The sequence below is a fragment of the Sturnus vulgaris genome, chromosome 1, assembly GCF_052056855.1.
Source record: "Sturnus vulgaris isolate bStuVul1 chromosome 1, bStuVul1.hap1, whole genome shotgun sequence".
NCBI classification, from domain to species: Eukaryota; Metazoa; Chordata; class Aves; order Passeriformes; family Sturnidae; genus Sturnus; species Sturnus vulgaris.
The window spans coordinates 95337306-95350557 of record NC_142243.1 but is presented as its reverse complement, the minus strand read 5'-3'; the positions used below and the strand labels follow the sequence as shown (position 1 = coordinate 95350557).

The 13252-nt window shown below is 40.0% G+C and overlaps 1 protein-coding gene across 2 annotated transcripts in view; it reads right to left on the bottom strand.

The window, feature by feature from the left end:
• Window positions 1–13252, bottom strand: part of GABBR2 (gamma-aminobutyric acid type B receptor subunit 2) — a 460220-nt gene that overhangs the window by 259055 nt on the left and 187913 nt on the right. For both annotated transcript variants that reach the window (XM_014875208.2, XM_088171908.1), the window contains exon 3: window positions 13059–13229. In XM_014875208.2, coding sequence (XP_014730694.1) covers window positions 13059–13229 — 171 coding nt within the window. The remainder of the gene's footprint in view (window positions 1–13058; window positions 13230–13252) is intronic.

The following is a 13252-nucleotide window of genomic DNA, read 5'->3' as shown; positions in this document are numbered from 1 at the left end:
AAGCCAGAGCTTCTTGTTTCTCACACATACACTTTGACTGATGCATTTTTCTAAATACTACTGTTTATTTACTTACTAGGAAAAGTAACTGCATCCTGGCTATGCAACTGAGATGGCTTAACAGATTGCCTTAGTTCTTGACACTTGTTTGTCCTGTCTGGAAAATTGCACTTGATCACAGAGCACTGTTAAAGAAGCTCTGCTGTGCCTGTTAGGACCTGCTAATGCCACATATTGTCTTGTCTATCATGGTGGTTTGCCTTTCTCTTAGAAACCCCTATACAGACCGGGGATGTAAAACATGTGAGAACAAATCTCCACTATGTCTCTGTACAGCAAAGGCATTTCTGCTCATGCCACATTACTAACTGTGCATATCCAATGAATTACTAGAACAGTCTCTGCAGAGGAAGACCAACATCTGCTCATTTCTTATCATCCAAACACTGCCAGCTCAATGTCCAAATAGAGGCTGAACTTCAAAAAAAGTTTTGTAAGCGACACATACTCTACAACACTGTCTAATTCTGTTCTGTACTCCTTCTCCCTTTAGTAGATGTGCAATTTGCAGAATGAAGTACAGGAATTCACCACCCACCTTCCTCCCTCAGAGCAGTGCAGAGCAAACATAAGCGTTCCTTGTTATGCATCTGTTTAAGAGTACCTGGACATATTCCTCATTTTCCACCTACATTGTACCCTTCTGGAATGGGTTATGCTCCCATTTATTACACTAGCAAAAGTACTTGGAGCTACTGCCAAAAAAGTTAGCAGATGTCTGCCACTCTGATGATTAGGTCCCCATCCTGGCAGTGGGCTGATGTAAGTTTGAATTCATTTCAGAGGATTCAAAGAGAAGGGAACAGAAAAGAGAATTTCCACTTCCTTGGCATCTTCTTGAATGAGAAACTAAAGCAAAAATGTCATCTGCAGAAACAGCTTTCTGAGAGAAAGCACTGACCTCCATTTAACCTTTGAAGTACAGACAGCAGCACTTTGGAGTCTAGAAATTTATTTGGGGATCCGAATTCTGCATGTATGGAAGTACATCCCTGTGGGCCCACAAGAAGGCTTTAACTTCCCAGAAAACGGCAGCATTTATAATACAGGGAAATCTCAGTGTGGACTCTTGGTTACCTTTATTAGTTCATTGATCTGTGTGCTGTCATCTCTGCCTCTGATTTTGGGAATGCACCCAAAAAAATTTTATCCACTACCCTATCAATTGTATCAGGAGGAAGAACAACTAAACTCCACAGGTTTTGGAAGCTAGGGATAAGAAGCCTATATGCTTTTACAGACCTAGCTTTATGAACTTCTTGAAAGCTCCTTCACAGCAGTTGCTCTGGAGAAGAAGTCAGACAGCCACTGCAACAGTTTTAGTGAATTTAACTCCTATTTACCATGAATGTGATTTAGCTTTTGACATTTACAGAAAGGGTTGATCTCAAGTTCTTTCTAACAGTATCGATTGCAGTCAAAGTTTAGAAATGTGTATGCTGGAAGTCCTCATGCATTCATTCAGCCAGGTAATGCTAATACAATGCTCAAGTAGCTTGTCTGATCTAGACTAAAAAAAGAAGTATTTGGCAAAAATTAAACACCTTCAAGTGTATATTCAATATCATAACAGTATGATTATTATAATGAAGTTTTCAATAATCAGAGTTTGATTAATTCTGTATTTTCTAACAAAAAGAAAAATATATATTTCTTAAGTAAGTTCTCCGTAAGGTGATAGAACACTGATTAGGCAAGTCAAAAATTTTCACTTGCAGAAGGAACTTAAAATTCTGATTGATTAGATCTAAAAGAGGACAAGGAAAGGAGGTTCTTCTTAAGAATGGGGTGTGTCTAGAATCCACAAGAATTTATTGCTGAAAGGGACTGCCTGGTACCACCAAAGAGTTGATACACAGATTTAAAATATTCACACATGGGAAGTCTCTTCCTATGCTGTAGCCTGTAAAACATTTTACAGAACTAAAATTTAAATCTACGATAAAATATTCAAGGCTAAAGCTATAAAGATCCAAGGGAAGAGAGTTAAAAAGAGAGTAGTTGAAACCATCACCAATGTCTTATGGTTCTGCAACAGCTGGAATCTGTTTAATTACAATCCTGGAGTGTCTAGAAAGCTTACCTTATGTAAAGCCTACCACACTTCATTTTCTGATTCCTGTTAACAAGATCATACAGAACAACCCTTGTGATGATCTGTTTCTTTTTTGTAATGGGAATTTCTTTATTCCCTATGTCATCTACAACTTTCTCAACTTTGTAAATTGCTCTCCCTAAAGTAATGAATTAATACAATTAAAAAACTCGGTCCCAAGGCTATTCCTGTAAAAAGTTACTATCAACTTCTTTGTCCTAAAAATACTTCTATTTGCTGCAGTCTTCCCTCTGGCTGTGCTTCTGAACAGCCTTAGAACTCCCTGCACTCATCTGATCGTCCGTGTTCTGCCCAGGTCCTGCAGGGCACTGTACCAACGAAAATAAAATTCAGCCAAGCATTAAAGTCCACTCTAATAGTTCTAAGAAATCAATTAGCTTACCATCTCTGACAAAATTTTCCTTTAATAAAACTATGTTGTGATTTATTTTTCCTGCCCTCTGTCTCTCTTTTTATTATCTCCATGCAGCGTTTGCTTTTTGTGTGTCCCAAACAGACATGGCTGTCTGTGCAGCAGTTGATGGTCCTTGCTTTGTGATCCTCTGGGCACAAGGTCCAGGATAATGAGGAAACTCAGGAATCGGCTGAGAAACTTGAAGGTGGCTGCTACTGCCAGGCAAGGATGAGATAAGGAGAGCCATGCCATCATGACACCAAAATGCTCTAGCAAATTCTCCTTGACCAAAGGTGCTTAGAGCCCTCTTGCAGCTCCCTTCTACAGAGGGTCAAGAATCCTTTTATCTGGTGCTCAGGAGAGGCCTCTGTAAGAGCCAAGCCCAGAGCACAGCTCCCAGGGACAGTCAAACACAGAAGCTCGTACAGAAGAGCACAAAAAACAGATGAAATGAGAGGTGGAAGAGAGAGAGAGGCACACTACTGTGTTCAAATCAGCATAAACAGTCTCAAGTATGGTAACAGTGACACATAGGCTGCACAACGGAAGGAAAGATGAAAGAGGGACAGACACATAGACTGACTTCTTGGAAACACTACAGTCAATATCCCTGGACCCCGAGCTGCAGTGGAGATTCAGGCTGGCCATGCCAAGTGAGTGATTTCTGGCATCAAGAGGAAAACTCCTGATTCACATAAACGTTTACAAATATGACAGATTCACTACCCTCCCAAGTAGTGTAGTGAATCCTGACGATGACAAAAATGTGCTTTCAAGCAGAGTAACTGTGTGCCCTAAACCTAACCTTAAATCATGCAAGATCACCAGGAAAAAGTAACAAGGAATAATAAGGGGTGTCTCCCTGTTGTGGAGAACAGAGGAACTCCTCTGTGGACCTGACCTATGATCTAGGGAGGTTTGCTACTTTCTGGGTACCTCAATCCAGGATAATGTTGAGAAAGCCAAAGCTTTCCTGATACTTACTATTATTCCCTGCTGTTCATCCATTTGGGAACCAATAATGCTGCCTGGAGAGTATCAAAAGTGACTTCAAGCTCTATGGGCAGTAGCCAGGGGCATAGGGGCCCACGTGGTGTTGTCCTTACTCCTGCTGGTGAGGGGAAAGGCTGTGGGGAGGAGGCAGCTGGTAATACATATCCACAGCTGTTTGTGGAGCTGACTGTGGTGACAGGGTTTTGATTTCTACAGCTATGGAGCCCTGTTTGTGGGTCAACATTTGCTTCAGAGAAATGGGATCTTTCTCACTTAGTGGGACAAAGTTATCTTTGCCAGCAGAATGGCTGACCTGGTAAAGAGGCACTTTAAACTAAGAATGACAGAGGAGAGAAAGTTACCAGAAGCACTGTGAGACAGTGAAGAGCAGGGAGGGTTGATAAACAAAGGGCCTGGAGTGACATGACCAAAAGGGATCACAAAATCAACAAAACAAAGCTTAAGCAGCCTAAGCAGGGTCACCTCCAAAACGTAAGCAAGGATGTGCCTACAAGGCACCATTACAGAGAAATCTTCTCCTCATTTTGGGAAATCAGCATGTGGGGTTGCCCTCTGCAGTGCCCTTACAGTAATGCATGCAGCATGGAGAATAAACATTGGGAGCTGCTGTGGGGCTACCATTTTACGGGGCTCACAGATAAGGTGGAATAGATCATGTAACTTGAGTGATGCAATGGGATACAGGCTCCTTTGGAAGGAGGGGTGGAAAATGAGGAGGTGGGGTTGCCCTTTATGAGACAGAACAGCTGGACAATATGGAGCTCTTCCTAGGGATGGATTATGAGCCAGCTGAGATCTTGTGGGAAGTTACTGAGCACACTGTGTTGTGTCAATACTCCAACAATCATGGTGACTGGGAGAAGTGCCTGAAGACTGGAGGAAAGGAAATGTTAGGGAACTACAGGCCAGAAAACTTCACATCAATGCTTGAGAAGGTGATGGAGCATATTGGCTACCTAGACTTCAGCAAGACTTTTGACATTGTCCTGTAAGATTCCAACAGAGTATGAGCTGGACAAGTGGCCAGTGAGGTAAATTGAAAACTGGTTCAAATGGCTGCAGCCAGTGGCATGAGGTCTAGGTGGAGCCCAGAAGGTACCAGCGAACCCCAGGGGTCAGTACTGGCTCCAGTCCTGTTCAACATCCTCATTAATGATTCGGATGATGGGGCAGAGGGTGCCCTCAGCAAGGCTGCTGATGACACATAACTGGGATGAGTGACTGATACACAATAGGGTCATACTGCCACGAGCTGACAGGAGACTCATATTTGATAAGGGGAAATTCAAAGTCCTGGGTTGGGAAGGAACAACAACCTGCAGCCATATATGCTGGATCTGCCCAATGGAAAGCAGCTTGTTGGAAATGGTCTTGGTAGACACTGGGTTGAAGATGAGCCAGCAATGGACCCTTGTAGCAAATAAAGCTAATAGTATTCTGGGCTGTATGAAGGAGGAGTGTTGTCACAGCATGTCAGGGCAGGTGATCCTTCTCTAATTAGCACTACTGAGCTCATACATGGAGTGGCAGGTTCAGTTCTTGGCTTCTCAATACGAGAAACATGGACACACTGGAGAGAGACCAGAAAAGGACCATGAAGGTGCAGAGGATGAAGCAAGGCTTCTTTCAGTGGTGTCCAGTGACAAGATCAGAATCAAAAAGCATAAACTGAAACCTAGGAAGTACCAAGTACCATCTGGACATCAGGGAATGCTTTGTAACTGTGAGGACCACCAACCACTGGCATAAGTTGCCCTGGGAGGCTCTGTAGTCTTCATCTGTGAAGGTACTAAAAGGCTGCCTGTACATAGGCAGTTCTAACTGCTATTTACAATTCTCACCTAAAATGACCGCCTGCTCTGTAGCTGAATGCACACAGACCATTTCCAGTGAAGACAGACAAACCTGGGCTAAGGTTCTATCTCTCTGATTTATCCCTGTTTCCTATATCATAGTCCTATGACCTTGCCATAATCTCATGGCTTCTAAATATCTACCGGGACTCAGAAGAATCACACTAGATCTAGTACTTCAGTTTCCCTTTAATTAGTAAAAGTCACTTTCAGAGACTGCCTTTCTGTGAAGATCTGAATGTATCAACTTGAATTATAGGAAAGCACAGTTATAAGACAGAATAGAGGAATTCATTCTTCTCTGCAAGGTCAAGAAAACTTGAATTAAATGGTTCCTAAGATTTTGATATAGAAATCAGCCAGGAATTGTGTATAAGGCAATATGAAAGAAGATCTTAGGCACGTGACACTTTGGAAAAAGTAAGTGTTTAGGAAGAGATAGTTTTAAGAGTTTTATAGTTAAACAATTAGCATTTATAATGTCTCACTTTTCCTGTTCTCAATATCTTCTCTTCATGCTTTTTTCCCATATTTTCTTTTACTGCCTTCTGTGTCTCTCTAATCTTCTGCCTTTCCTTTTTTCTGTTCAAAGTTAGAAGGTAGAGCACTCCTAGGATGAAATTGCTTGTAGTATTCAGAGCTCCCAGATTAAACATTTATGTTATTTGGTATATTTGAGGCTTCCAAGCTCATTCATGGACAAAAAAAGTAATGTTTTTCTTGCTGCCCTAAAACCTTTTGGCAACTGTGATGGAGAGTGGAAAGCTCTGCTTCTCTTTTTGATCCTCAGAAGCCAATCCTAAGAAGTCAAAAAGCATAATCACACCTTGAAGTCTACATAATATATACATACAGTCATAAAAAACTGGTGTCTCAAGCTTGTTTTCTGTCTGAAATTTCAAAGGTCAACAGCTATCTCATTTATTTTCCCTGAGTCCTCTTAGCCCCACAATAACTCTCTCATTACCTCTGCTCATCCAGTGAATTCTTATCAGAACTGACCACTAACTCAGATGAGAGTTTGCAAACTACACAGTGAGAAAGTAAGGCTACAATAAATAAAATTCTAGATTAATAATACTTCTACCCTGATTTCTCTGCAGCAATAGATATATACTATAGTGAGAAGACTTATTATTAGCTGCTTTACTTGGGAACAATTTTATTTTTTCCGATATTACATTTTCTGGGATAAGACTTGGAATTTAGAGATACTAAATTCTTTAAAGTTAGGTAAAATGGACCTGATGGCCTGCTGATTTTCACGAATGTTGCATTGTCACTGTGCAAAATGCAACATAATCTATAGAAATTCCTAGTGTTCATTATGTCCCTCAGAAAAAATGCCTTTTTGTCCACTTACAAGGTTTGTTTAAGTTTTTGTACTGTCATTATTTTGAGGTTATTGAACTCAATGAAGACTGTGACAGTCACAGGAGAGAATATTTTATCTTGATATTGTTAATCTATTTCATTATCATACTGCACATTTCTCATTTCTTCTGCCTTTTTGAAATGCCACCTACACTTATAAAATTACATTATGAGTTCTCAATATTTCCATGAAGAAGCAGAGAAATCACATAAAGAGATGACTATCAAGAAGTAGGGAAAAACAAAGATTCACTTGAGATGAACAGAATTTAACTTATTTTAAAAACAATCCCAGACAAGGTATTCAGTGGGAGGAAAATGTATATATATTTTTTTATATCTAGAAATATCATGAATATGCTATCAACTGCTAAGTTAAAATGCAGTTTTAATGAATTTCAGCATGAGATGATTGCAAAAAGAATTGAAGCCAGTCTATATCACAAGATAAGGAAGCCTTCTTAATGTATCATTGCAATCAAGTGCCAACTTCCAGTTTGAAACATACTATGAATAAAAAGGTGTGTAAATAAAATTTTAAAAATATGCAGGAAATAACAGAAAAATACTGAAGCAAGGTAAACTGGAATTACACATAAGCAAATAAAGCATTATCTGAAAACCAGTAATAAGTATACATTTTTCTGTTTCACCATCATATTCTGTAGCCTTTACATCTTCTTCAATACTGGTGGCGTCTGAAAGTTTCGACTTATTGATAGTTAAGTATAACTTTATTCCCATGTCTCTTCCCACTGAAGCATGAAAGACTGCAGACCACAAACCACAGGAATATTGTATGGCTTGCCTAATTCAAAATACAATCCCAAACAGGTAGCAGTAAAACTTGAGGCACCAACCACTGCATATTTTTCAATCAGCTGAAAGCTCATCTGTGAACCAGAAACAGGAGACAGTCAGGCCTTTTCTGAAAACTGTGACAACAGTGTCGTGGTTTAGGAATGTTATTCTCCAATTTAGTGCTTCCAGTGAAACCATGAGACTCTTGCTCACAACCTCTTCCCCTTCTCCTGTGGGAGGGAGAGGAGAGTCAGAGGCACAAAAGGTGAAGATCACGAGATAAGAACACTTTACTGGAAATAGCAATGAGATAAGAGAAGGAACTGTTACGGCAGCAATACTAATGACAGAGGGAACAAGAAAGATGTGAACAATTCCTATAGAAACAATTCCCAGCTGCTCCCTCCACCACGCTATGCTGAGCTGGAAAGGACCCTTTCTCACTGGAAGAGAGTCCCTTCCTCCAAATGCCAGCAATGAGGTGAGATGGTATAGAATAACTTCTGTTTCCTGGGGATGTCCCCTCCTGGATACTGCAAAAACTAAGCCTTCCTGCCCAGAACCACGTCAAACAGCTACAACTCTTCAGGGCTGATAAACACTAAAGCTAGCCTGGCTTTGAGCAGCAGGTTGGATGAGAGACCTCCTAAGATCTCTTCCAACTTAAATTACTCTGCAGTTAGATTCCCACAGCAAACACTTTAAGCTGAAAATCCTGAAAATATTTTGTAACCTCATTTATAAATCTTTGCCCCAGAGTTAACTTTTGAAACAGAATCTTCTCCCAGAGGATGAAAACAGGGTAGCAATCCATAAAATCTAGGACACAGAAGCACAGTAGGTATGAATTTGTCCTAGTTAAGTAACAGAACTGATGAATTGTGTACATTATTCTTATACCAAGTCAACTTACACAATTTAAACACTAACCCAATGGAAAGGATATTTATGGTTGTAAAAAGAGACCTGAAGAACTCACAAAGGATGCTAACAGTGAGCTCAACTATTGGCAGCCATAAAATACAGGTCCCTTGAAAAGTCATAATCCTGGAATCCAAGTAATGCCAAGAAAGGAAGTCTCAAGCCACAATAGCAGTATAAGATGTATAGATATTGCCCATGTGCTCTAAGAACTGAAAGCACAATGGCATAAAGTTCTCCATTCTCTCTACCTAACCTTTATCTCTCTTTGTCACCTGGAGAATAAGGAAGATATAACATTTTTTTAATAAGAAAGAGAAGATTTTTCACCAAGTAAGAGGAAATGAGTGATAACCCAAAGCTTCAGTGGAAAAGATTCACAAAGAAAACAACTGAAATAGAAGCAAGAGATCCTCTGTGATCTTGGCCTTCAGAGGTAAAGATAAACTAAGCAATTGAGACAACTGTCTCATTACAAGGCAAAGTAAACCAAAAAGACAGCTTGATGACTTTAAGGGGCAGCTAACCTGCAGACAAGTTAGGTGAGCTTTAATTATTCAGGAGATAAGATCCAAGTACAAATTGCAGAGGGACAGGAGACAGTGATCTAGCTAAGGAAAAAAAGTCATCAGCCTAAAAACCCCTGAAGCTAGATGGCAGGTAAAGAGATGAAATCAGGGCTCCTGTTGACTAAACTACATGGGTATGAAGTCCCTATGCGAGAGTGAGAATCTATCCCCCCCATGTGGAAGGACCACTGGAGGAAATTTAGATAGACATCCAAACTGCTCTAGATTTAAAAAAAGAGAAAGAGATCTGTCAAACCGATGCAGTCTTTCTGGAAGATAGAAAAATGAGAGAACTGCTCTGTCTCGCTAGGAGTAAAATCACCCGAGTTACTACACACGCTTCTCTAAAGATCCCATTAATTTGTTTCTGCTTATTTTATTTTGCATGAGAGAAAGAGAAGACATTCAATTACTTCTGATCTAATGGCATGTAATGCATTTTCATTATAGATAGGACCATTCACATCCCAAGCTCACTGGCATTTTACAACAGATAGAGAAGGTTTAGATCCTATTTAACTATTTTGTCACTTTCAAAAAAATGTCAGAAAAATAATGCCTGATGTTCTTTTACAGGGAAAATTATAGTTTCAGTTGATGTACAGACTTATACCAGCACCTGAGGGTCACTAAGAGCCTTGATGGTCCTTCCTCTAGGAGCTCTATCCAGCCTTTAGTCCTGTGTCTTCAGTTTCTGTCATAGCCGTGTCCAGCAGCCACTAGACTTGACCCTGACTTGTGGATTGATTTGCCAGCTTGGCCTTGGACCTGCTTCATTGCCATGGAGTTACTTGCCCGATGATCTGCACACCTGGCTGATCCTGGCCTCAGTCCCTGGGTCTGCTCTCCTCTCTTTGCAGCAGGACCGGGCTCTACCCAGCCATCGCATGCTCTCCTGCTCTACTCCATTCCTCACTGTTCCCAGACAGCAATTTAATCAGTTCCTGCAGTTTTTCCTGTGCTTTCACTGTCTACATGGGGAAGGGAGAGACTCTACATGGAGCTAAAAAAGGAAGAATCGAGCTCTAATCATTTTGAAGACACAGGACCCAGCATGCTGTATAAAACTCACTGCAATTCAAGGAAGCTTTACCTGAATCTTGCACTACTTGAAAGCTGTAATGAATCACAGTAAATTGAGTTTGCAGACACAGAAAGTTGTTGCTTAGCCTTCAAGAGAAATGGAGAGACTTTGTACTCAAGTTCAGCACTCTTGCAAACCCTTTACAGATGCAGTTTTAGAACTTCTCAAGTGACCCTGACAGACAAAAAGTCCCTCCAGCTGTCCCAAAGAAGACCAAGAATCCCCGTGTTGTGTTTGTTTAGTTTTATCCTAAAAAAACCCTACACAACAAAAGTTCAACAATTTACCCTTTCAATTTGACTTTTTTTTTTCACTTCTAATCTTTCTCATTAAATATGTTTCCAGGTGGCCCAATGTTTTTTACAGACTTTTCTGATCTACTTTCTTCTTGAAGATGATATTAGACCTGATGTTCCAGCTTCCACCTGATGAACACTAAGTAGAGTTATAGTTTACTCTGTGTGTCTTAAGAGCCAATATTGCATTACATTGGAGTGGTGCAATGAGAGCTCTTTGCTTCCTTTCTCCTTTTTACAATAAATCAAGGAGTCTAAACATCTTGTCCATTACTCAATTTCGAGTTCATTGTAGTGCTTGCCATATCAGGAGACCTGCTGCCTACATAGTCATGTTGTACTTTTTCACTTATATATTGTTTTTATTAAAACCTTTATCAATGTGCTAGTTTTGGCTGGGGTAGAGTTAGCTTTCTTCACAGTGTTTTGGACTGTGGTTTGGATTTGTGCTGAACACAGGGTTGATAATATAGAGATGTTTTTGTTATTGCTGTGTAGAGCTTGCACAGAGTCAAGGTCTTTCTGCTTTTCATACTGCATCACTGGCAAGGGCTGGGCTTGTATGGTGGGCTAGGAGGAGACACAGAGAGGGAGAGGTGATCCAAACTGACCAGAGGGATAGTCCAGACCATTTGACACCATACTCAGTATATAAAGTGGGGTAAAAAGGAGGAAGGGGGGGACATTTGGAGCGATGGTGTTTATCTTCTTAAGTAACTGCCATGTGTGACAGACCCTTGCTCTACTGGACATGGCTGAACACCTGCCTGCCTATGGGAAGCAATGAACTAATTCCTTGTTTTGCTTTGCTTTCCATATGAGTCTGTCTTTATCTCAACCGCTGAGTTTTCTGGCTTTTGCCCTTCAGATTCTGTCCCTAAACCTGCTCACAGGGGAATGACCAAGCGGCTGTGTGGTGCTTGGCTGCTGGCTGGAGTTTAGCCAGTATCAATATCATTCTGAAACTCAATCCTGTCCTCAGCAAAGTACTTGCAGCTTTTCCCAAGTAGGTATCAATTGAAATTTAATAAACATTTTCTCTATCATACTATCTAGAGAAAAACCTTATCTCTTTCTAGAGAATACCACTTGACAGAATCTCATCCTTCTTGTTTGACAGTATACCACTGATAACTACTCACTGAAATTATTTCCAAGACAGACAAGGGTAAAGCATACCATACTTTTTGGTGACTTTTTGCTTCAGCATTTGTTTTAAAAACAAATACTCAACTGACCTGATGTCAATTAACTTTTGTTACAGGAATAATGGTTAGAGACTAGACTGCTCTTACAGTATCTTCACCAAGATTAAGTTTCCCTACTTTTCTTTAGGAGCATTTTTAACATTTTATAAGTCATGAAATATCGCTCATCACCTATCACACCTCCTTGAGACTTGTTATCTTGTCATAGAGGGAAATCAGAGTGCTTTACATGATTTATTCTTGACAAATCCATTTTCACCATTGTTTAGCATTTGTTAATCTCCTGTGTGATTCCAAACAGATTACTTGCTCAAGCATCTTTCCAGGAATCAAATTTAACATGGCTGGCCTGTAATTCCCAGGGCCTTTGTGTGTTTTCTGGAAAGACAGACACAGAGGTTTCTTCCCTCCCCCTACAATTCATTTACTTTTTATCCTTTAATTCTCAAAGCTCATAAGGGAAGAGTCTAAGATTTCTTAAGTATTCCATAGTGAATTAATTGTGCCAGACAATTTGAAAATATCTGACTCATCTAAGACGACTCTAACCTGTTCTTATCCCTCATCTCTAGTTTTAATTATGCTAGTCTTCAGAGCGCAGTCAGCCTTTTTAAAAATCAATGCTGAGGAAGAAAAAAACTCCCAACAACCAAACAACCAGGCATGTCTGTTAGATTTACCTCTCTGATAATTCATGGGGCAACTCTTTTCCTTGTCTAGCTCTGATTCATTACATATAAGATGTTTTCTTTTACTCAGTTGTTAAAGCCATGTTTATTGGCACTTAGTCCTTGCTTTATAGCAATTTCTAGGACCAAAATGTTGCTCAAGGTGAAACTTGAAAGATCTGTGGGGTGCATGGTATGTGACCCTATTAGCTCTAGAGGCTTCAGACATTTTTTTTCTCAGTAAGCTCCTCCAAGATTTTTAGCCATAGACTTACCAGATTTTGTTCCTCAGTGTTCAGATTGATGTTTGTAATATATCAGAGTACAAAAGAAACATGACGAAATTGGATTTCTTCTCCCTTTTAAGTGAACCAGAGTCAGAATACAAGCCTCTCTCAAAAATATATGTTTTTACAAATCAAAGAGCATAAAGGAACCTTTGCACTGGGGTGCAATGATCTTGTGTGTAAAAAGCAGATATGCGAAAACATGGGTAGCTTTCATTACAGACACTCAAATAAACCCCAGAAGGGAATTAAGCTTATTCAGTACAGCAAATGACCTACTAAGAGAAAGCCAAGCAGGACTGAAACAGTGGGACTGTTTATTTTTCCTGAATTGCTATTAATAAAGCAAGTAACTCCTTAGAAGTCTGATATTAGTATCTCTCTGTGTATACTAGAAATTATGCAAATCTTACCTCAGAGAACCTTTGTACATCCTGGGTTAAAGTTCCTACTCTCTTCCAATGATAATGTTTGAGTAACTTCAAAATTGCTGGATTCACTGCATTATCAGATGGCACTGTCCGGAAGAAATAAGGATATTTTTTCTTATCAGCCAACTCTGGAGTTGTTGCTGCAAATGAAAGCTGGAAAAAAAATCAAAGAACAA